The sequence below is a fragment of the Coccinella septempunctata genome, chromosome 7 (genome assembly GCF_907165205.1).
Source record: "Coccinella septempunctata chromosome 7, icCocSept1.1, whole genome shotgun sequence".
NCBI classification, from domain to species: Eukaryota; Metazoa; Arthropoda; class Insecta; order Coleoptera; family Coccinellidae; genus Coccinella; species Coccinella septempunctata.
The window spans coordinates 31,278,787-31,304,373 of record NC_058195.1 but is presented as its reverse complement, the minus strand read 5'-3'; the positions used below and the strand labels follow the sequence as shown (position 1 = coordinate 31,304,373).

At 33.0% G+C, this 25,587-nt stretch overlaps 2 protein-coding genes across 2 annotated transcripts; both read left to right on the top strand.

Moving 5' to 3' along the window:
• Window positions 1–5,346: 5,346 nt before the first annotated feature.
• LOC123317787 (ubiquitin carboxyl-terminal hydrolase 10-like) lies at window positions 5,347–9,621 on the top strand. The gene is made up of 5 exons (XM_044904396.1): window positions 5,347–5,595; window positions 5,695–6,234; window positions 6,390–6,588; window positions 6,648–6,888; window positions 8,915–9,621. The coding sequence occupies exons 1-5, from the start codon at window positions 5,475–5,477 to the stop codon at window positions 9,614–9,616; spliced, it is 1,803 nt and encodes a 600-aa protein (XP_044760331.1). The 5' UTR covers window positions 5,347–5,474; the 3' UTR covers window positions 9,617–9,621.
• A 5,752-nt stretch (window positions 9,622–15,373) lies between these two features.
• On the top strand, window positions 15,374–19,908 carry LOC123317786 (ubiquitin carboxyl-terminal hydrolase 10-like). Its single transcript, XM_044904395.1, has 6 exons — window positions 15,374–15,476; window positions 15,705–15,828; window positions 15,928–16,467; window positions 16,623–16,821; window positions 16,881–17,121; window positions 19,148–19,908. Exons 1-6 carry the CDS (start codon window positions 15,456–15,458, stop codon window positions 19,847–19,849), a joined length of 1,827 nt encoding a protein of 608 aa, XP_044760330.1. The 5' UTR covers window positions 15,374–15,455; the 3' UTR covers window positions 19,850–19,908.
• The last annotated feature ends 5,679 nt before the right edge of the window (window positions 19,909–25,587 follow it).

Here is a 25,587-nt window from a genome sequence, read left to right as displayed (position 1 = left end):
AGGGATTCTGGAAAAAAAAATTGAAATTCATGTTCTGAAGGAAGTGTTTTTTTGTGCTGAATTCTATCTGACGTGGTATAAAAAAAAGACACTAGACCTTTTCTGCATATTACGTTGAAATGTTGCCTATTCTGTGAGGATTCCGAAAAGGTAAAATACAGGTGATAACCTTCGTCACGAAAAAAGATATTTGAATGTTTATCGAGAATGGAACATTTCTATGAAAAACTGCTTTTCTCACCTTTTCCATAAATACTTTAATTTTGCACTTCCTGCTGAAAATAATCAATCAACAAATCAACAAAATGTTATTAAGATGCTAATTCACTGAATGAGTTTTATTATTTCTTTTTCTTTGCCTAAAGAACTCTCGAACATCGATATGATGTGATGCGATTCAATGATTCACCAGACTTAAATCCTCTGGAATTTTTTACTGGGGTTTTTTGAAAAGAGGAAATTTATTCGAATCCCATAAGAGATGAAGCACACCGCATTCGTATTTCAGCAGCCTAAATAGCGGGGAGAAGTTTGTATGGTTTTAAAAAAGGTATTTCTCAATAGATGATGGGCATGTAGCAGCGAAGGGGGTGGTCATTTTGAGCATTTGCTCTCATAAGAATCCTGAATTTTTATTATTGATATTTTTATGAAGTTTCTTCACAATAGATTTGTTGATGTTGAAGGTCCTGTGCGTTATTATTATTATATCATTTCAATTAAAGAAAAAAACAGAATAATTTCATTTTATAAGTAATTTAGGGACTAACTGACATTTTTCAAGCGAATCATTCAATATGTTACAGCAGAATCTGCAAAATGAAAGAATTTGTGGAAAAGGTGACAAAATCAGTTTTTCACAGAAATGCTCCATTCTCGATAAACATTCAAATATCTTTTTTCGTGACGAAGGTTATCACCCGTATTTTACCTTTTCGGAATCCTCACAAAATGGGCAACTTTTCAACGTAATATGCAGAAAAGGTCTAGTGTCTTTTTTTTATACCACGTCAGATAGAATTCAGCACAAAAAAACACTTCCTTCAGAACATGAATTTTAATTTTTTTTTTCAGAATCCCTGTATAATATTTTGTGGTATTTTTCATTGCATGAATTGAGGTAATCATTCAACAAAATTTACGGAAAAAAAACTGATTCGAAAAGTATTTAATTGTAGCTTCCGCAAGAGAGAAAGCATTTTAAGTGAAAAAATTCGACATTTTCATAAAACATCAAATATCTCGAAAACTGTGAAACTTTCATATGAACGATTTTTTCACATCAGTTAGAGCACATTCTGATCTACTTTTCGTTTTCGTTTGACGTGGTCTTTACGGGACACCCTGTATAACAAATTATTCCCAAAAAAAATTGTAGAGTACAGAAAAAAAGGCATTCCTTTTTCTTACGACCAATCGAGCAATCATAGAGTACTTATAGGTTTTCATATGCCACATTGTCACACAATCACGATGAGTTAGTTATTATTATCTACCCTAGAAATAATTTAAATGGCAAAACTAGGTTTGCCGGGTTAGCTAGTCTATATATAATAATAAAAGAGGGTCTATGATTTACTTCAAAATGCTTTATTGTTCAAACGATCGCACCAAATTGGACAATTCTTTATTTGTTGTGTTTATTATTGTTAGGGCAAGGTTTATATAACTAAATATTCTGAAAAAAAATTGTACAGAACAGAAAAAAAGGCATTCCTTTTTCTTACGACCAATCGAGCAATCATAGAGTACTTATAGGTTTTCGTATGCCACATTGTCACACAATCACGATGAGTTAGTTATTATTATCTACCCTTGAAATAATTTAAATGGCAAAACAAGGTTTGCCGGGTCAGCTAGTATGTAATAAACTCCTTAGCCTTCTAATGACCAAGAATTGCGAAAGTTTAAAACTGGAAAAGGAATAAAACTATTGTAAATAGCATATTTCTCAAGAAAATTATCATGAGTTTTCTCTCTCATCAAGAAAATGAATAGTGACAAAAAATTTTATTATCTCATGAATAATGAATATTTTTCTATTATCCATTGTGTTTCATATGTTGGAGGACTTCGAATTGAATCTTAGTGAATATCTTGAATAGAAATGGACAACAAACTTTTTGGAAAAACATTCCCTGTGATTTATTATTGAAAAAGACCCGAAATATTTGAGTTAAAAACTGTTTTTTCTGAAAATCTCAATTTTAATGAAAGTTTACTCTACATTGACTGTATAACTTTTTTTTTATATTCTCTCGGGAAGGTTTTGAACGAAACAAGACACATTAAATGGAAGTAAAATTCAGGATTTCACCGAATCTTATGTGGAAGAAGAGAAATGAACCATTTTCAAAATACTGAAATGCTGATTTAAAACTTTCGTTCTCCACCGTGGAAAAATGCTGTGTTGCTCTGATGAGGCCAAATGAGGTCGAAACCATGGTCAGCATCTGCTTTTCTTCGGTGGAGCGTACTCCATTTGGGGCCTTGACGATGGCAAATTGGCTAGCTCAATTCAGATCGTAACACTTGTCGATATTCATGTCGTCGGGTGGTATGCATCTGAATTTATCCTCAATAATGTTTAAGTTCACCCATATTAACTTTCTTGACCGAAATATTGGGAAATGAATTAAGACTCTTTTATCTGTATAATCCGTTCATTGAAATTTCTTAGAAAATGGGTAGGTAGGTAATAGTTCCGATTAACGGCGGTAAAGGGATACAAACCCTTCGGAGAATGACCATTTTCAAAAGGGATGTGGTGTAATTATGAATATCGATAAGAAATAGAATTCAGAAAAATAATAAAACGTTAAGTCTGAAAAGACATGCTTTTCAAAAGAAATGAGTTATGGAACAATATTGTTTGATTTTATGAAGGGCAAAAGGGTTCCTTCAGAGAAATCGATAATGAAGATGTTAAGCTTACGAGTAATATAGGTACCTGAATAAACTGTTCAATTACGTATCCTTCAGATTAGTTGACTGTTCAAAATCATTTTTCATGATATAATATACAGGGTGTCCAAAAACTATTCGTTAAATATAGAAACGACAACAAAACTAGGAGAATAAACTCTGTAATCTATCCAAGTCATGGATTACCTATGACCTAAAAAACTGCATTTTATTGCTCAATAAGGTTTTTTAACTGCCTTCCAACGAATATCAGGAAAGAGAGAAATTTTGTAGTCTTTTAAAAAACCATATTGTCCTTAATTTTGAGAATAGAACCATATAGCATTGAAGAATTTTTTTCAGCATGTTACAGATTGAGATGAATATGTTTGTTACCTATATATTGTGTTTTTAGATTAGTTCAAATTTTGAATGTGACGTATTTTCTTTTCATTTGTATCTTTGTTGAGCTGCAGTGATGTGAAAATAAAGTTATCTATATATCTATCTATCTAGTGAATCAAACGTCACACCACGATAGAGTAGACCAAATATTATCGAATGACACCAACATTAGTTCAACGAAAATGCACCGTTTCCAAAATAATCAGAATTTTATTAAAATACCTAAAGTTGTCGATTTTCGAAATATTTTTCTTGATCACAGGGCCAGTTTATGAAGAAGGATATCGATTTTAAATTATATTGAACTAAGATGGCATTTATGCCTCCTTTGGGTCCTTCATTTATTGTAAATTTTTGAGGAATTTTGGTCAATAAACTAAACTGAACTAAGTTTATTGTTTTATCTCCCCTTATTGAAATTATTTCAAGTAGTTGATCAATAACCTAAGTAAATCTAAATTAAAACAATTGTTTTTTTTACATGATTTTCATTACTCAAGATAAACCCCCTCTATAGGGGTGATAATATGGGAAAAAAACGCTATCCTTCCACAAATTGGCCTTGTGATTGAAAATCAGCAACTTTAGGTTAGGTTTATTTCAGAAACGGTACATTTTCGCTCAACTAATGTTGGTGCCATTCAATATTTGATCTACTCTATCGTGGTATGACGTTTGATTCACTAGTTTTTGGACACCCTGTATACCTACCTATTATTTTAAAGTCTTAAGTTTTGATATTCAATTGTTTTTACTACTTAGAAGTATGAGGATTTAAGATTAGTTACCTAATCTTTTCGAACACAAGATATCACCCCCCGTCTTCCAGTTTTTTTAATTTAAACATTACGTACCATGAAAAATACCAAAAAAAAAGAATCAAACGTTTGAAACTAAGTTTGACGAAAGTTTTGTAATATGAAAGTGTTCTTCATATTTTCCCTCATAATGCGACGTTTTCGATTAATTTGATGTTGAAAAATTGAAAAGTATCTGTGAATTTTTAAAAATTGGGTACTTTGGCTGATTACAACTCTTTTTAGAAGATATACAGATGTGTCACCAGTAAACTAATAACCCAAATTGAGTTATTAGATCACCTATCTCCTTATGAAAATTCAAAATTACTAAATCTATTCATCAGGGTCGAATCGAAAAAAATGATATGGGAAAAGAGCGTTTTTTTAACTCAAGAATCTACTTATAAAATTATTGTACGAGTTAAAGACTTACCCTGTATAGATTTAAAAAAATATGGAAAACTGCAAATTTCACACAATTCAACTATTCATTTTAGGCCTTAAATTGTTTCAAAAAAATTAAGAGTACCTATCCACTAATCCAACAGGCAAAAAAAGTTTAGGGCATACCGTTTGAGTCAAATAGAAAAGAATATGATAAATATTGAAGAATTAGATTTCATTGAAATGATTCCTTTTCTTCGACGAAACTAACATCTTAGAAGAGTTCCGGTATGTTCCATTTTTGAATTTTACGCGATAAAATAATAAAAATGATTTGTCACGAAAACGAAAATACAAAAATTAGATGAAATAAAACTCAATTTTTCTAGAAAAATATCAGTATGCGCTTTTAACTGAAGAAATAGATATTGTAATATCTATTATCAAATATAGAATAACAACATTTGAAATCGAAAAGTAGTCAGATTTCCAAATTGTGCGCAAGGGGGCGGTCCCAACCCCAGGTAGAAGCATGATGCCATTGGTCAGAAACGACGAAATTAGGTAGAAAGGTAGAAACGGTAGCGTGCTATATAACCTAGCAGTCATTTTGCGGTCAGTCAGTTGAGTTAACCTTAATGGTGTTAAGATTGTTTAGACTGTTTGAATACTCGCAAGTTTTCGAATATTATAAACGAACTTTAAGGTGATATTACAGTGTTGTGATTGATGAATTTTCAAGTTATGGATGTAAGTAATTCTTTTTTTTTATCTCTAGTCAGTTGGTTGTTATTCAATAATTTGTTTGTTGTTCAGATTTTCTGTTTCAAACAGGTATGTGTTATTTTTTTATTTGAAAATGATCATGTACCTATATGGTAGTATCTCTAGAAGTTCAAAGATATTTTCAGCACTTTGAATATAACATTATATCAACTTCAATATCTGAAATGACATTAATATTAATTTTATTTTCAGAATATGCAGTTTTTAGATATAACAGGGTTGGAAGTGGACGAGATTCGTCACATAAATTCTTGTCTGTCCGATACCCCTCAAAGAATCTCCTTGCCTTGGACTCTCAAGAAGAAATCTCCCCAAAGTGAGTATTGTGATGTATTTTTCAATAATAATATCCTTGCAAATGTAGTCCAAGAAAGATTTGTTGTAACTAGAAATTTAATAATCGACTTATTTTCAGAAAAATTACACAGAAAACCAAATGCAGCAGTCGAATGTAAGAAGCCATCAGACGTTGATGAAGAAACACTGATCTCATACGACAATGCTATATCTGTTGATACACCAACTTCTAAGACGGATCATTTCATTCCCACACAAGTTTCTACAACGGCTCACAAAGAAACAGTTCCCTCCAATGAAATTGCGGAAGAACTTCGCAATTCACCGAGTGCCCCAATATCGAACCTGATCGAAAGTAATACCGAAGTGATGCCTGTTAAAGTTGAAAATATTGTGGCAACATCCTCGAACAAGACTGAAGAAATGAAGAATAAGCCTGTGAAGGTCCAGACGTGTGATGTGAAAAAAAATGGAGTCAAATCAGATGTTAATGAACCTGTAAACGTATGGGCGAAGAAATCATGGACGAGTCTCTTCAAGAAAGAGGAACCCACGACAAATGGAGAGTTAGTGACTGAACGCAGTGATGAGAAAGTTAAATCGTTGGACACTGTTGAAAAAAGCAGAACTATTGATCCAGCCACTCAAAGACTAGCAGGTTAGTTGTTGAAGAGACTTTGATTAAATTTTTTGAGTAGAAAAACCTTTAGGTTTTACATAGTCAGTTTTTTGAGTTGAAGAATCAATTATTTTTGTTGTGATATCAATAAACTTTTTCTATATTTGTTACTCAACATTTCATTTTATTTCCAGAATTTCTATCGAACTTCGAAATTGATGGAAAAAGTGCTAATCTACAACCAAGAGGCTTAATCAATAGGAGCAATTATTGCTACATCAATTCGATTTTACAAGCTTTGCTGGCCTGCCCACCTTTATGCAATCTGCTGATAGAACTTTCGAAGAATTTGACGGAGAATGGACACGGCCTACCACCCATCATAAAGAACATGTAAGTTTTATAACAATCCTTCGCTTTGACAGCATCTAAATCAATTTGAAATCTTCCAGGTGCAAATTCATCAATAATTTCGAGAAGCTGCCCGATTCCTACCTAAACCGTATATCGAAAAGGAACAAGAAGAAACAGGGGAGTTTCGACTTCTCCTGCGGCGACTCGATCGAAGCCTCTTCGATCTACACCATCCTGAATGATACCAGAAGCGACTCGTTTCTTGTCGAGGGACGTCAAGAGGACGCTGAGGAATTTTTGGGTCTACTGCTGAACGGACTGAAGGACGAAATGATGAATGTAAGTAGTCGAAATTATTGATTAATCGCATGACTCTTGGTTAAACATGATGAACTAGAACACTTGACTCGGTTTCGCAATTTTTAATTAAGATATTTGTTGATACGCGTGTTTCCGGTTTCATATCATTAAACTCATGTTGAAATCGGAGATAGGCGGAAATTTAATTGATCGTTTACAATTGGTATACTTTGTTTTTTGGCTGAGGATATTTCTAGGAATTTTCAAAGATCTAAACGTTTACCTTTATCACCTTTATGTACAAATTTTACATGATAGAAATCTACGAAGTGGTTGGGAGTTATACAGAGATTAGAGAAACCAGTTGTTGATTCAATCTGCAGAATAGATCTTTACCATTGAAAAATATTCATCTTAAATTCTTCTTATTGGTACATACGAGGATATATTGAAAAATTCTTAGTCTACTATAGAACCAAACAAAATTTCAATGTCAAAATATTTTATTAATCAACATACTCTCCTCTTAATTGGATATGCATTTATTACAAAGAACCTGCAACGTCTCTAGACCTTTCAAAAAGATGTTTCTTCTTGCTCTCAAAACCAGAACTCCACAGCTTTTATAACCTCCTCGTTGAAAGAAAATTTACGACCTTTAAAACGTTCTTTCTGTTGAGGAAAGAGATGATAGTCGGATGGAGCCAAATCTGGTGAATAAAGGGGGTGTTCTAGTAATTCAAACTCTTGATCACGGATTTTTTTCATGGCAACATTAGATTTGTGTGCAGGGACGTTGTCCTGCAAAAACAAAACACCTTTGGATAGCTTTCCGGGATTTTTCTCCTCAATTTTTTCCCGTAGAATGGTCAGAAATGTCTAATAGTAATCTCCGGTTATAGTTCTACCCTTATCCAAAAAATCAATCATGGTTACTCCATGCCAATCCCAAAAAACTGAAACAAGAACTTTTCTTGCCGATTTTTGGACGATTTTGGGTCTTGAAGAACCAGAGTTTTGCCATTTCATCGATTTTTGCTTCGTTTCTGGATCGTAGAAATGTACCCAAATCTCATCCATAGTAACAATTAGGTTTAAGAATTCTACATCGTTTTCAAATCGAGCACAGATCGAACGCGATGCTTTTACCCTCGCACGCTTTAGGTCAACATTCAAACATTTGGGGATCCATTTTGCAGCAATTTTTCTCACGTCCAAATTGACGTAAACTATATGATGAACGCGTTCGCATGAAATATTCTGTGCTTCAGATATCCGTTTTAGCCTAATTCGACGGTCTGATAAAATCATGTCATGAACTGCATCGATATTCTCGGAGACTCACACATAAACTGTCTTTCCCGATCGGTCATCATCTTCAATGGAAAATTTACCTCTTTTGAAGCTTGCAGTCCAATTTTTCATGGTCGCATACGGAGGACATTGATCATCAAGGATATTAAGCATATCTTCGTAAATCTGCTTACCCCGTAACCATTTTAAATACACGTACTTGACGATGGCTCGATACTCAAATTTTTCGATTTTCACAATTTCGGTGGACATCTTCTTTCTTTTGATTTATTGCGTAACTCTGGTTTACTTTTTTGACTTCAAACTTCACACTGACACTTCTGATGAGTTATTTTGTTCGTTGCTATGTTAACGCAATAATTTTTTATGCATGGAACTGGTCTATGCTAACTAGATATCAATACATCCTCTTGTATCGACATCGATTCATTCACTCTTTTAATCTGAATATTTAAGAAATACAAACTTCCTCTACCTCCAAAGTGAACTCAACTATAGTCTTTTAAAACTCCTCACAATTAAATTGCAGTTTGAATGAATGCTGAATTGAATTTTGAAAATGAAAATGATGAATTTAAGATCAATATTTTTTAATGACAACAAATAGTTCAATTAAAATTGTGAAACTTAGTCAAGTATTTCCTTCTCTTCTTTTATTATTCGAATGTACGTGGTGTTTGGCATAAGTTCACATTATTACATTCAAAATATTATTGCTTGTCGTATCTCACAACTTTTTTTGTCCTTTCAGATAATCGAATCCTGCAAAACTGAGAACAAAATAGAAATGAATCACGACTCCGAAGACTGGAAACAAATGGGACCAAAGAACAAGCGTAACATCACGAGAAAGGTTCAATTCGACAAAACTCCAATCAGCGACATATTCGGCGGACTCTTGTGCTCAAAGATCCACAAAACGGGAGATGAATCCACAGAAAACATACAGCCGTTCCTGACTCTTCAGCTGAACATCAGGACGGCCAAAACCATCACGGAAGCCCTGGAACAGCTGACGATAAAGAATCAACTTGAAGGAATAACTTCGGCCAAGACGAATCAAAAGGTGGAAGCGTGGCAGCAGGTGCTGATCGAGAAACTGCCGGCTGTTCTTGTCCTCCATCTGCAATGTTTCCGTTACAATGGGAACGGTTGCACGAAGATTATGAAGAAGGTGGAGTTCCCCATCGACCTCCAGGTTGATTCCAAGATCCTGTCGGGAAAACCTAGCAGTTCTTCAGAGAAACAGTACAAGCTTTTCGCTGTCGTTTACCATGAAGGTAAAGAGGCCAGCAAGGGACACTATGTGGCGGACGCGTTCCATTCTGGACATCATACTTGGTTGAGGTTTGACGATGCAAAAGTGAGGTCAGTGTCAGTGGAAAGTGTTTTGAAACCGCATGGAGACAGAGTTCCTTATCTTTTATTTTATAAAAGAGGTGATATAGTTTAAGGTGTATAAATTGAACTATAGAATAATAAATTTGTACATATAAGCGAAAAGGATCGACTAAAATTGTTTTTTGTTATTTTATGAGTAATGTATTGTAAATCTGAAAAATTATAATTATATTTATGATGTTATGTAAATATATACTATATTTTAATAAACAGACTTTATAATATATTTCCTCAGTTTTATTGAGCAGAATTTCCCCGGAATGAACGATTGAAAAAAGCCTAAATTAGCAGTGAATGAAAAAAAAAACATAGACTAAAAGATAATCTATATATTAATAAAAGAGGATCTATGGTTTACTTCAAAATGCTTTATTTGTTGTGTTTATTATTGTAAGGGCAAGGTTTATACAGGGTGTCCCGTAAAGACCACGTCAAACTAAAACGGAAAGTAGATCAGAATGTACTCTACCTGATGTGAAAAAATCGTTCGTATGACAGTCTCACAGTTTTCGAGATATTTGATGTTTTATGAAAATGTTGAATTTTTTCACTTAAACTGCTTTCTCTCTTGCGGAAGCTACAATTAAATACTTTTCGTATCAGTTTTTTTCCGTAAATTTTGTTGAATGATTACTCCAATTCATGCAATGAAAAATACCACGAAATATTATACAGGGATTCTGGAAAAAAAAATTGAAATTCATGTTCTGGAGGAAGTGTTTTTTTGTGCTGAATTCTATCTGACGTGGTATAAAAAAAAGACACTAGACCTTTTCTGCATATTACGTTGAAATGTTGCCTATTCTGTGAGGATTCCGAAAAGGTAAAATACAGGTGATAACCTTCGTCACGAAAAAAGATATTTGAATGTTTATCGAGAATGGAACATTTCTATGAAAAACTGCTTTTCTCACCTTTTCCATAAATACTTTAATTTTGCACTTCCTGCTGAAAATAATCAATCAACAAATCAACAAAATGTTATTAAGATGCTAATTCACTGAATGAGTTTTATTATTTCTTTTTCTTTGCCTAAAGAACTCTCGAACATCGATATGATGTGATGCGATTAAGACTTAAATCCCCTGGAATTTTTTACTGGGGTTTTTTGAAAAAAGGAAATTTATTCGAATCCCATAAGAGATGAAGCACACCGCATTCGTATTTCAGCAGCCAAAATAGCGGGGAGAAGTTTGTATGGTTTTAAAAAAGGTATTTCTCAATAGATGATGGGCATGTATTAGCGAAGGGGGTGGTCATTTTGAGCATTTGCTCTCATAAGAATCCTGAATTTTTATTATTGATATTTTTATGAAGTTTCTTCACAATAGATTTGTTGATGTTGAAGGTCCTGTGCGTTATTATTATTATATCATTGCAATTAAAGAAAAAAACAGAATAATTTCATTTTATAAGTAATTTAGGGACTAACTGATATTTTTCAAGCGAATCATTCAATATGTTACAGCAGAATCTGCAAAATGAAAGAATTTGTGGAAAAGGTGACAAAATCAGTTTTTCACAGAAATGCTCCATTCTCGATGAACATTCAAATATCTTTTTTCGTGACGAAGGTTATCACCCGTATTTTACCTTTTCGGAATCCTCACAAAATGGGCAACTTTTCAACGTAATATGCAGAAAAGGTCTAGTGTCTTTTTTTTATACCACGTCAGATAGAATTCAGCACAAAAAAACACTTCCTTCAGAACATGAATTTTAATTTTTTTTTTCAGAATCCCTGTATAATATTTTGTGGTATTTTTCATTGCATGAATTGAGGTAATCATTCAACAAAATTTACGGAAAAAAAACTGATTCGAAAAGTATTTAATTGTAGCTTCCGCAAGAGAGAAAGCATTTTAAGTGAAAAAATTCGACATTTTCATAAAACATCAAATATCTCGAAAACTGTGAAACTTTCATATGAACGATTTTTTCACATCAGTTAGAGCACATTCTGATCTACTTTTCGTTTTCGTTTGACGTGGTCTTTACGGGACACCCTGTATAACAAATTATTCCCAAAAAAAATTGTAGAGTACAGAAAAAAAGGCATTCCTTTTTCTTACGACCAATCGAGCAATCATAGAGTACTTATAGGTTTTCATATGCCACATTGTCACACAATCACGATGAGTTAGTTATTATTATCTACCCTAGAAATAATTTAAATGGCAAAACTAGGTTTGCCGGGTTAGCTAGTCTATATATAATAATAAAAGAGGGTCTATGATTTACTTCAAAATGCTTTATTGTTCAAACGATCGCACCAAATTGGACAATTCTTTATTTGTTGTGTTTATTATTGTTAGGGCAAGGTTTATATAACTAAATATTCTGAAAAAAAATTGTACAGAACAGAAAAAAAGGCATTCCTTTTTCTTACGACCAATCGAGCAATCATAGAGTACTTATAGGTTTTCGTATGCCACATTGTCACACAATCACGATGAGTTAGTTATTATTATCTACCCTTGAAATAATTTAAATGGCAAAACAAGGTTTGCCGGGTCAGCTAGTATGTAATAAACTCCTTAGCCTTCTAATGACCAAGAATTGCGAAAGTTTAAAACTGAAAAAGGAATAAAACTATTGTAAATAGCATATTTCTCAAGAAAATTATCATGAGTTTTCTCTCTCATCAAGAAAATGAATAGTGACAAAAAATTTTATTATCTCATGAATAATGAATATTTTTCTATTATCCATTGTGTTTCATATGTTGGAGGACTTCGAATTGAATCTTAGTGAATATCTTGAATAGAAATGGACAACAAACTTTTTGGAAAAACATTCCCTGTGATTTATTATTGAAAAAGACCCGAAATATTTGAGTTAAAAACTGTTTTTTCTGAAAATCTCAATTTTAATGAAAGTTTACTCTACATTGACTGTATAACTTTTTTTTTATATTCTCTCGGGAAGGTTTTGAACGAAACAAGACACATTAAATGGAAGTAAAATTCAGGATTTCACCGAATCTTATGTGGAAGAAGAGAAATGAACCATTTTCAAAATACTGAAATGCTGATTTAAAACTTTCGTTCTCCACCGTGGAAAAATGCTGTGTTGCTCTGATGAGGCCAAATGAGGTCGAAACCATGGTCAGCATCTGCTTTTCTTCGGTGGAGCGTACTCCATTTGGGGCCTTGACGATGGCAAATTGGCTAGCTCAATTCAGATCGTAACACTTGTCGATATTCATGTCGTCGGGTGGTATGCATCTGAATTTATCCTCAATAATGTTTAAGTTCACCCATATTAACTTTCTTGACCGAAATATTGGGAAATGAATTAAGACTCTTTTATCTGTAAAATCCGTTCATTGAAATTTCTTAGAAAATGGGTAGGTAGGTAATAGTTCCGATTAACGGCGGTAAAGGGATACAAACCCTTCGGAGAATGACCATTTTCAAAAGGGATGTGGTGTAATTATGAATATCGATAAGAAATAGAATTCAGAAAAATAATAAAACGTTAAGTCTGAAAAGACATGCTTTTCAAAAGAAATGAGTTATGGAACAATATTGTTTGATTTTATGAAGGGCAAAAGGGTTCCTTCAGAGAAATCGATAATGAAGATGTTAAGCTTACGAGTAATATAGGTACCTGAATAAACTGTTCAATTACGTATCCTTCAGATTAGTTGACTGTTCAAAATCATTTTTCATGATATAATATACAGGGTGTCCAAAAACTATTCGTTAAATATAGAAACGACAACAAAACTAGGAGAATAAACTCTGTAATCTATCCAAGTCATGGATTACCTATGACCTAAAAAACTGCATTTTATTGCTCAATAAGGTTTTTTAACTGCCTTCCAACGAATATCAGGAAAGAGAGAAATTTTGTAGTCTTTTAAAAAACCATATTGTCCTTAATTTTGAGAATAGAACCATATAGCATTGAAGAATTTTTTTCAGCATGTTACAGATTGAGATGAATATGTTTGTTACCTATATATTGTGTTTTTAGATTAGTTCAAATTTTGAATGTGACGTATTTTCTTTTCATTTGTATCTTTGTTGAGCTGCAGTGATGTGAAAATAAAGTTATCTATATATCTATCTATCTAGTGAATCAAACGTCACACCACGATAGAGTAGACCAAATATTATCGAATGACACCAACATTAGTTCAACGAAAATGCACCGTTTCCAAAATAATCAGAATTTTATTAAAATACCTAAAGTTGTCGATTTTCGAAATATTTTTCTTGATCACAGGGCCAGTTTATGAAGAAGGATATCGATTTTAAATTATATTGAACTAAGATGGCATTTATGCCTCCTTTGGGTCCTTCATTTATTGTAAATTTTTGAGGAATTTTGGTCAATAAACTAAACTGAACTAAGTTTATTGTTTTATCTCCCCTTATTGAAATTATTTCAAGTAGTTGATCAATAACCTAAGTAAATCTAAATTAAAACAATTGTTTTTTTTACATGATTTTCATTACTCAAGATAAACCCCCTCTATAGGGGTGATAATATGGGAAAAAAACGCTATCCTTCCACAAATTGGCCTTGTGATTGAAAATCAGCAACTTTAGGTTAGGTTTATTTCAGAAACGGTACATTTTCGCTCAACTAATGTTGGTGCCATTCAATATTTGATCTACTCTATCGTGGTATGACGTTTGATTCACTAGTTTTTGGACACCCTGTATACCTACCTATTATTTTAAAGTCTTAAGTTTTGATATTCAATTGTTTTTACTACTTAGAAGTATGAGGATTTAAGATTAGTTACCTAATCTTTTCGAACACAAGATATCACCCCCCGTCTTCCAGTTTTTTTAATTTAAACATTACGTACCATGAAAAATACCAAAAAAAAAGAATCAAACGTTTGAAACTAAGTTTGACGAAAGTTTTGTAATATGAAAGTGTTCTTCATATTTTCTCTCATAATGCGACGTTTTCGATTAATTTGATGTTGAAAAATTGAAAAGTATCTGTGAATTTTTAAAAATTGGGTACTTTGGCTGATTACAACTCTTTTTAGAAGATATACAGATGTGTCACCAGTAAACTAATAACCCAAATTGAGTTATTAGATCACCTATCTCCTTATGAAAATTCAAAATTACTAAATCTATTCATCAGGGTCGAATCGAAAAAAATGATATGGGAAAAGAGCGTTTTTTTAACTCAAGAATCTACTTATGAAATTATTGTACGAGTTAAAGACTTACCCTGTATAGATTTAAAAAAATATGGAAAACTGCAAATTTCACACAATTCAACTATTCATTTTAGGCCTTAAATTGTTTCAAAAAAATTAAGAGTACCTATCCACTAATCCAACAGGCAAAAAAAGTTTAGGGCATACCGTTTGAGTCAAATAGAAAAGAATATGATAAATATTGAAGAATTAGATTTCATTGAAATGATTCCTTTTCTTCGACGAAACTAACATCTTAGAAGAGTTCCGGTATGTTCCATTTTTGAATTTTACGCGATAAAATAATAAAAATGATTCGTGACGAAAACGAAAATACAAAAATTAGATGAAATAAAACTCAATTTTTCTAGAAAAATATCAGTATGCGCTTTTAACTGAAGAAATAGATATTGTAATATCTATTATCAAATATAGAATAACAACATTTGAAATCGAAAAGTAGTCAGATTTCCAAATTGTGCGCAAGGGGGCGGTCCCAACCCCAGGTAGAAGCATGATGCCATTGGTCAGAAACGACGAAATTAGGTAGAAAGGTAGAAACGGTAGCGTGCTATATAACCTAGCAGTCATTTTGCGGTCAGTCAGTTGAGTTAACCTTAATGGTGTTAAGATTGTTTAGACTGTTTGAATACTCGCAAGTTTTCGAATATTATAAACGAACTTTAAGGTGATATTACAGTGTTGTGATTGATGATTGATGAATTTTCAAGTTATGGATGTAAGTAATTCTTTTTTTTTATCCCTAGTCAGTTGGTTGCTATTCAATAATTTGTTTGTTGTTCAGATTTTCTGTTTCAAACAGGTATGTGTTATTTTTTTATTTGAAAATGATCATGTACCTATATGGTAGTATCTCTAGAAGTTCAAAGATATTTTCAGCACTTTGAATATAACATTATATCAACTTCAATATCTGAAATGACATTAATATTAATTTTATTTTCAGAATATGCAGTTTTTAGATATAACAGGGTTGGAAGTGGACGAGATTCGTCACATAAATTCTTGTCTGTCCGATACCCCTCAAAGAATCTCCTTGCCTTGGACTCTCAAGAAGAAATCTCCCCAAAGTGAGTATTGTGATGTATTTTTCAATAATAATATCCTTGCAAATGTAGTCCAAGAAAGATTTGTTGTAACTAGAAATTTAATAATCGACTTATTTTCAGAAAAATTACACAGAAAACCAAATGCAGCAGTCGAATGTAAGAAGCCATCAGACGTTGATGAAGAAACACTGATCTCATACGACAATGCTATATCTGTTGATACACCAACTTCTAAGACGGATCATTTCATTCCCACACAAGTTTCTACAACGGCTGACAAAGAAACAGTTCCCTCCAATGAAATTGCGGAAGAACTTCGCAATTCACCGAGTGCCCCAATATCGAACCTGATCGAAAGTAATACCGAAGTGATGCCTGTTAAAGTTGAAAATATTGTGGCAACATCCTCGAACAAGACTGAAGAAATGAAGAATAAGCCTGTGAAGGTCCAGACGTGTGATGTGAAAAAAAATGGAGTCAAATCAGATGTTAATGAACCTGTAAACGTATGGGCGAAGAAATCATGGACGAGTCTCTTCAAGAAAGAGGAACCCACGACAAATGGAGAGTTAGTGACTGAACGCAGTGATGAGAAAGTTAAATCGTTGGACACTGTTGAAAAAAGCAGAACTATTGATCCAGCCACTCACAGACTAGCAGGTTAGTTGTTGAAGAGACTTTGATTAAATTTTTTGAGTAGAAAAACGTTTAGGTTTTACATAGTCAGTTGTTTGAGTTGAAGAATCAATTATTTTTGTTGTGATATCAATAAACTTTTTCTATATTTGTTACTCAACATTTCATTTTATTTCCAGAATTTCTATCGAACTTCGAAATTGATGGAAAAAGTGCTAATCTACAACCAAGAGGCTTAATCAATAGGAGCAATTATTGCTACATCAATTCGATTTTACAAGCTTTGCTGGCCTGCCCGCCTTTATGCAATCTGCTGATAGAACTTTCGAAGAATTTGACGGAGAATGGACACGGCCTACCACCCATCATAAAGAACATGTAAGTTTTATAACAATCCTTCGCTTTGACAGCATCTAAATCAATTTGAAATCTTCCAGGTGCAAATTCATCAATAATTTCGAGAAGCTGCCCGATTCCTACCTAAACCGTATATCGAAAAGGAACAAGAAGAAACAGGGGAGTTTCGACTTCTCCTGCGGCGACTCGATCGAAGCCTCTTCGATCTACACCATCCTGAATGATACCAGAAGCGACTCGTTTCTTGTCGAGGGACGTCAAGAGGACGCTGAGGAATTTTTGGGTCTACTGCTGAACGGACTGAAGGACGAAATGATGAATGTAAGTAGTCGAAATTATTGATTAATCGCATGACTCTTGGTTAAACATGATGAACTAGAACACTTGACTCGGTTTCGCAATTTTTAATTAAGATATTTGTTGATACGCGTGTTTCCGGTTTCATATCATTAAACTCATGTTGAAATCGGAGATAGGCGGAAATTTAATTGATCGTTTACAATTGGTATACTTTGTTTTTTGGCTGAGGATATTTCTAGGAATTTTCAAAGATCTAAACGTTTACCTTTATCACCTTTATGTACAAATTTTACATGATAGAAATCTACGAAGTGGTTGGGAGTTATACAGAGATTAGAGAAACCAGTTGTTGATTCAATCTGCAGAATAGATCTTTACCATTGAAAAATATTCATCTTAAATTCTTCTTATTGGTACATACGAGGATATATTGAAAAATTCTTAGTCTACTATAGAACCAAACAAAATTTCAATGTCAAAATATTTTATTAATCAACATACTCTCCTCTTAATTGGATATGCATTTATTACAAAGAACCTGCAACGTCTCTAGACCTTTCAAAAAGATGTTTCTTCTTGCTCTCAAAACCAGAACTCCACAGCTTTTATAACCTCCTCGTTGAAAGAAAATTTACGACCTTTAAAACGTTCTTTCTGTTGAGGAAAGAGATGATAGTCGGATGGAGCCAAATCTGGTGAATAAAGGGGGTGTTCTAGTAATTCAAACTCTTGATCACGGATTTTTTTCATGGCAACATTAGATTTGTGTGCAGGGACGTTGTCCTGCAAAAACAAAACACCTTTGGATAGCTTTCCGGGTTTTTTCTCCTCAATTTTTTCCCGTAGAATGGTCAGAAATGTCTAATAGTAATCTCCGGTTATAGTTCTACCCTTATCCAAAAAATCAATCATGGTTACTCCATGCCAATCCCAAAAAACTGAAACAAGAACTTTTCTTGCCGATTTTTGGACGATTTTGGGTCTTGAAGAACCAGAGTTTTGCCATTTCATCGATTTTTGCTTCGTTTCTGGATCGTAGAAATGTACCCAAATCTCATCCATAGTAACAATTAGGTTTAAGAATTCTACATCGTTTTCAAATCGAGCACAGATCGAACGCGATGCTTTTACCCTCGCACGCTTTAGGTCAACATTCAAACATTTGGGGATCCATTTTGCAGCAATTTTTCTCACGTCCAAATTGACGTAAACTATATGATGAACGCGTTCGCATGAAATATTCTGTGCTTCAGATATCCGTTTTAGCCTAATTCGACGGTCTGATAAAATCATGTCATGAACTGCATCGATATTCTCGGAGACTCACACATAAACTGTCTTTCCCGATCGGTCATCATCTTCAATGGAAAATTTACCTCTTTTGAAGCTTGCAGTCCAATTTTTCATGGTCGCATACGGAGGACATTGATCATCAAGGATATTAAGCATATCTTCGTAAATCTGCTTACCCCGTAACCATTTTAAATACACGTACTTGACGATGGCTCGATACTCAAATTTTTCGATTTTCACAATTTCGGTGGACATCTTCTTTCTTTTGATTTATTGCGTAACTCTGGTTTACTTTTTTGACTTCAAACTTCACACTGACACTTCTGATGAGTTATTTTGTTCGTTGCTATGGTAACGCAATAATTTTTTATGCATGGAACTGGTCTATGCTAACTAGATATCAATACATCCTCTTGTATCGACATCGATTCATTCACTCTTTTAATCTGAATATTTAAGAAATACAAACTTCCTCTACCTCCAAAGTGAACTCAACTATAGTCTTTTAAAACTCCTCACAATTAAATTGCAGTTTGAATGAATGCTGAATTGAATTTTGAAAATGAAAATGATGAATTTAAGATCAATATTTTTTAATGACAACAAATAGTTCAATTAAAATTGTGAAACTTAGTCAAGTATTTCCTTCTCTTCTTTTATTATTCGAATGTACGTGGTGTTTGGCATAAGTTCACATTATTACATTCAAAATATTATTGCTTGTCGTATCTCACAACTTTTTTTGTCCTTTCAGATAATCGAATCCTGCAAAACTGAGAACAAAATAGAAATGAATCACGACTCCGAAGACTGGAAACAAATGGGACCAAAGAACAAGCGTAACATCACGAGAAAGGTTCAATTCGACAAAACTCCAATCAGCGACATATTCGGCGGACTCTTGTGCTCAAAGATCCACAAAACGGGAGATGAATCCACAGAAAACATACAGCCGTTCCTGACTCTTCAGCTGAACATCAGGACGGCCAAAACCATCACGGAAGCCCTGGAACAGCTGACGATAAAGAATCAACTTGAAGGAATAACTTCGGCCAAGACGAATCAAAAGGTGGAAGCGTGGCAGCAGGTGCTGATCGAGAAACTGCCGGCTGTTCTTGTCCTCCATCTGCAATGTTTCCGTTACAATGGGAACGGTTGCACGAAGATTATGAAGAAGGTGGAGTTCCCCATCGACCTCCAGGTTGATTCCAAGATCCTGTCGGGAAAACCTAGCAGTTCTTCAGAGAAACAGTACAAGCTTTTCGCTGTCGTTTACCATGAAGGTAAAGAGGCCAGCAAGGGACACTATGTGGCGGACGCGTTCCATTCTGGACATCATACTTGGTTGAGGTTTGACGATGCAAAAGTGAGGTCAGTGTCAGTGGAAAGTGTTTTGAAACCGCATGGAGACAGAGTTCCTTATCTTTTATTTTATAAAAGAGGTGATATAGTTTAAGGTGTATAAATTGAACTATAGAATAATAAATTTGTACATATTAGCGAAAAGGATCGACTAAAATTGTTTTTTGTTATTTTATGAGTAATGTATTGTAAATCTGAAAAATTATAATTATATTTATGATGTTATGTAAATATATACTATATTTAAATAAACAGACTTTATAATATATTTCCTCAGTTTTATTGAGCAGAATTTCCCCGGAATGAACGATTGAAAAAAGCCTAAATTAGCAGTGAATGAAAAAAAAAACATAGACTAAAAGATAATCTATATATTAATAAAAGAGGATCTATGGTTTACTTCAAAATGCTTTATTTGTTGTGTTTATTATTGTAAGGGCAAGGTTTATACAGGGTGTCCCGTAAAGACCACGTCAAACTAAAACGGAAAGTAGATCAGAATGTACTCTACCTGATGTGAAAAAATCGTTCATATGAAAGTCTCACAGTTTTCGAGATATTTGATGTTTTATGAAAATGTTGAATTTTTTCACTTAAACTGCTTTCTCTCTTGCGGAAGCTACAATTAAATACTTTTCGTATCAGTTTTTTTCCGTAAATTTTGTTGAATGATTACTCCAATTCATGCAATGAAAAATACCACGAAATATTATACAGGGATTCTGGAAAAAAAAATTGAAATTCATGTTCTGAAGGAAGTGTTTTTTTTGTGCTGAATTCTATCTGACGTGGTATAAAAAAAAGACACTAGACCTTTTCTGCATATTACGTTGAAATGTTGCCTATTCTGTGAGGATTCCGAAAAGGTAAAATACAGGTGATAACCTTCGTCACGAAAAAAGATATTTGAATGTTTATCGAGAATGGAACATTTCTATGAAAAACTGCTTTTCTCACCTTTTCCATAAATACTTTAATTTTGCACTTCCTGCTGAAAATAATCAATCAACAAATCAACAAAATGTTATTAAGATGCTAATTCACTGAATGAGTTTTATTATTTCTTTTTCTTTGCCTAAAGAACTCTCGAACATCGATATGATGTGATGCGATTCAATGATTCACCAGACTTAAATCCTCTGGAATTTTTTACTGGGGTTTTTTGAAAAAAGGAAATTCATTCGAATCCCATAAGAGATGAAGCACACCGCATTCGTATTTCACCAGCCAAAATAGCGGGGAGAAGTTTGTATGGTTTTAAAAAAGGTATTTCTCAATAGATGATGGGCATGTATTAGCGAAGGGGGTGGTCATTTTGAGCATTTGCTCTCATAAGAATCCTGAATTTTTATTATTGATATTTTTATGAAGTTTCTTCACAATAGATTTGTTGATGTTGAAGGTCCTGTGCGTTATTATTATTATATCATTGCAATTAAAGAAAAAAAACAGAATAATTTCATTTTATAAGTAATTTAGGGACTAACTGACATTTTTCAAGCGAATCATTCAATATGTTACAGCAGAATCTGCAAAATGAAAGAATTTGTGGAAAAGGTGACAAAATCAGTTTTTCACAGAAATGCTCCATTCTCGATAAACATTCAAATATCTTTTTTCGTGACGAAGGTTATCACCCGTATTTTACCTTTTCGGAATCCTCACAAAATGTGCAACTTTTCAACGTAATATGCAGAAAAGGTCTAGTGTCTTTTTTTTATACCACGTCAGATAGAATTCAGCACAAAAAAACACTTCCTTCAGAACATGAATTTTAATTTTTTTTTTCAGAATCCCTGTATAATATTTTGTGGTATTTTTCATTGCATAAATTGAGGTAATCATTCAACAAAATTTACGGAAAAAAAACTGATTCGAAAAGTATTTAATTGTAGCTTCCGCAAGAGAGAAAGCATTTTAAGTGAAAAAATTCGACATTTTCATAAAACATCAAATATCTCGAAAACTGTGAAACTTTCATATGAACGATTTTTTCACATCAGTTAGAGCACATTCTGATCTACTTTTCGTTTTCGTTTGACGTGGTCTTTACGGGACACCCTGTATAACAAATTATTCCCAAAAAAAATTGTAGAGTACAGAAAAAAAGGCATTCCTTTTTCTTACGACCAATCGAGCAATCATAGAGTACTTATAGGTTTTCATATGCCACATTGTCACACAATCACGATGAGTTAGTTATTATTATCTACCCTAGAAATAATTTAAATGGCAAAACTAGGTTTGCCGGGTTAGCTAGTCTATATATAATAATAAAAGAGGGTCTATGATTTACTTCAAAATGCTTTATTGTTCAAACGATCGCACCAAATTGGATAATTCTTTATTTGTTGTGTTTATTATTGTTAGGGCAAGGTTTATATAACTAAATATTCTGAAAAAAAATTGTACAGAACAGAAAAAAAGGCATTCCTTTTTCTTACGACCAATCGAGCAATCATAGAGTACTTATAGGTTTTCGTATGCCACATTGTCACACAATCACGATGAGTTAGTTATTATTATCTACCCTAGAAATAATTTAAATGGCAAAACAAGGTTTGCCGGGTCAGCTAGTATGTAATAAACTCCTTAGCCTTCTAATGACCAAGAATTGCGAAAGTTTAAAACTGGAAAAGGAATAAAACTATTGTAAATAGCATATTTCTCAAGAAAATTATCATGAGTTTTCTCTCTCATCAAAAAAATGAATAGTGACAAAAAATTTTATTATCTCATGAATAATGAATATTTTTCTATTATCCATTGTGTTTCATATGTTGGAGGACTTCGAATTGAATCTTAGTGAATATCTTGAATAGAAATGGACAACAAACTTTTTGGAAAAACATTCCCTGTGATTTATTATTGAAAAAGACCCGAAATATTTGAGTTAAAAACTGTTTTTTCTGAAAATCTCAATTTTAATGAAAGTTTACTCTACATTGACTGTATAGTTTTTTTTTTATATTCTCTCGGGAAGGTTTTGAACGAAACAAGACACATTAAATGGAAGTAAAATTCAGGATTTCACCGAATCTTATGTGGAAGAAGAGAAATGAACCATTTTCAAAATACTGAAATGCTGATTTAAAACTGCTGTGTTGCTCTGATGAGGCCAAATGAGGTCGAAACCATGGTCAGCATCTGCTTTTCTTCGGTGGAGCGTACTCCATTTGGGGCCTTGACGATGGCAAATTGGCTAGCTCAATTCAGATCGTAACACTTGTCGATATTCATATCGTCGGGTGGTATGCATCTGAATTTATCCTCAATAATGTTTAAGTTCACCCATATTAACTTTCTTGACCGAAATATTGGGAAATGAATTAAGACTCTTTTATCTGTATAATCCGTTCATTGAAATTTCTTAGAAAATGGGTAGGTAGGTAATAGTTCCGATTAACGGCGGTAAAGGGATACAAACCCTTCGGAGAATGACCATTTTCAAAAGGGATGTGGTGTAATTATGAATATCGATAAGAAATAGAATTCAGAAAAATAATAAAACGTTAAGTCTGAAAAGACATGCTTTTCAAAAGAAATGAGTTATGGAACAATATTGTTTGATTTTATGAAGGGCAAAAGGGTTCCTTCAGAGAAATCGATAATGAAGATGTTAAGCTTACGAGTAATATAGGTACCTGAATAAACTGTTCAATTACGTATCCTTCAGATTAGTTGACTGTTCAAAATCATTTTTCATGATATAATATACAGGGTGTCCAAAAACTATTCGTTAAATATAGAAACGACAACAAAACTAGGAGAATAAACTCTGTAATCTATCCAAGTCATAGATTACCTATGACCTAAAAAACTGCATTTTATTGCTCAATAAGGTTTTTCAACTGCCTTCCAACGAATATCAGGAAAGAGAGAAATTTTGTAGTCTTTTAAAAAACCATATTGTCCTTAATTTTGAGAATAGAACCATATAGCATTGAAGAATTTTTTTCAGCATGTTACAGATTGAGATGAATATGTTTGTTACCTATATATTGTGTTTTTAGATTAGTTCAAATTTTGAATGTGACGTATTTTCTTTTCATTTGTATCTTTGTTGAGCTGCAGTGATGTGAAAATAAAGTTATCTATCTATCTAGTGAATCAAACGTCACACCACGATAGAGTAGACCAAATATTATCGAATGACACCAACATTAGTTCAACGAAAATGCACCGTTTCCAAAATAATCAGAATTTTATTAAAATACCTAAAGTTGTCGATTTTCGAAATATTTTTCTTGATCACAGGGCCAGTTTATGAAGAAGGATATCGATTTTAAATTATATTGAACTAAGATGGCATTTATGCCTCCTTTGGGTCCTTCATTTATTGTAAATTTTTGAGGAATTTTGGTCAATAAACTAAACTGAACTAAGTTTATTGTTTTATCTCCCCTTATTGAAATTATTTCAAGTAGTTGATCAATAACCTAAGTAAATCTAAATTAAAACAATTGTTTTTTTTACATGATTTTCATTACTCAAGATAAACCCCCTCTATAGGGGTGACAATATGGGAAAAAAACGCTATCCTTCCACAAATTGGCCTTGTGATTGAAAATCAGCAACTTTAGGTTAGGTTTATTTCAGAAACGGTACATTTTCGCTCAACTAATGTTGGTGCCATTCAATATTTGATCTACTCTATCGTGGTATGACGTTTGATTCACTAGTTTTTGGACACCCTGTATACCTACCTATTATTTTAAAGTCTTAAGTTTTGATATTCAATTGTTTTTACTACTTAGAAGTATGAGGATTTAAGATTAGTTACCTAATCTTTTCGAACACAAGATATCACCCCCCGTCTTCCAGTTTTTTTAATTTAAACATTACGTACCATGAAAAATACCAAAAAAAAGAATTAAACGCTTGAAACTAAGTTTGACGAAAGTTTTGTAATATGAAAGTGTTCTTCATATTTTCTCTCATAATGCGACGTTTTCGATTAATTTGATGTTGAAAAATTGAAAAGTATCTGTGAATTTTTAAAAATTGGGTACTTTGGCTGATTACAACTCTTTTTAGAAGATATACAGATGTGTCACCAGTAAACTAATAACCCAAATTGAGTTATTAGATCACCTATCTCCTTATGAAAATTCAAAATTACTAAATCTATTCATCAGGGTCGAATCGAAAAAAATGATATGGGAAAAGAGCGTTTTTTTAACTCAAGAATCTACTTATGAAATTATTGTACGAGTTAAAGACTTACCCTGTATAGATTTAAAAAAATATGGAAAACTACAAATTTCACACAATTCAACTATTCATTTTAGGCCTTAAATTGTTTCGAAAAAATTAAGAGTACCTATCCACTAATCCAACAGGCAAAAAAAGTTTAGGGCATACCGTTTGAGTCAAATAGAAAAGAATATGATAAATATTGAAGAATTAGATTTCATTGAAATGATTCCTTTTCTTCGACGAAACTTACATCTTAGAAGAGTTCCGGTATGTTCCATTTTTGAATTTTACGCGATAAAATAATAAAAATGATTTGTGACGAAAACGAAAATACAAAAATTAGATGAAATAAAACTCAATTTTTCTAGAAAAATATCAGTATGCGCTTTTAACTGAAGAAATAGATATTGTAATATCTATTATCAAATATAGAATAACAACATTTGAAATCGAAAAGTAGTCAGATTTCCAAATTGTGCGCAAGGGGGCGGTCCCAACCCCAGGTAGAAGCATGATGCCATTGGTCAGAAACGACGAAATTAGGTAGAAAGGTAGAAACGGTAGCGTGCTGTATAACCTAGCAGTCATTTTTCGGTCAGTCAGTTGAGTTAACCTTAATGGTGTTAAGATTGT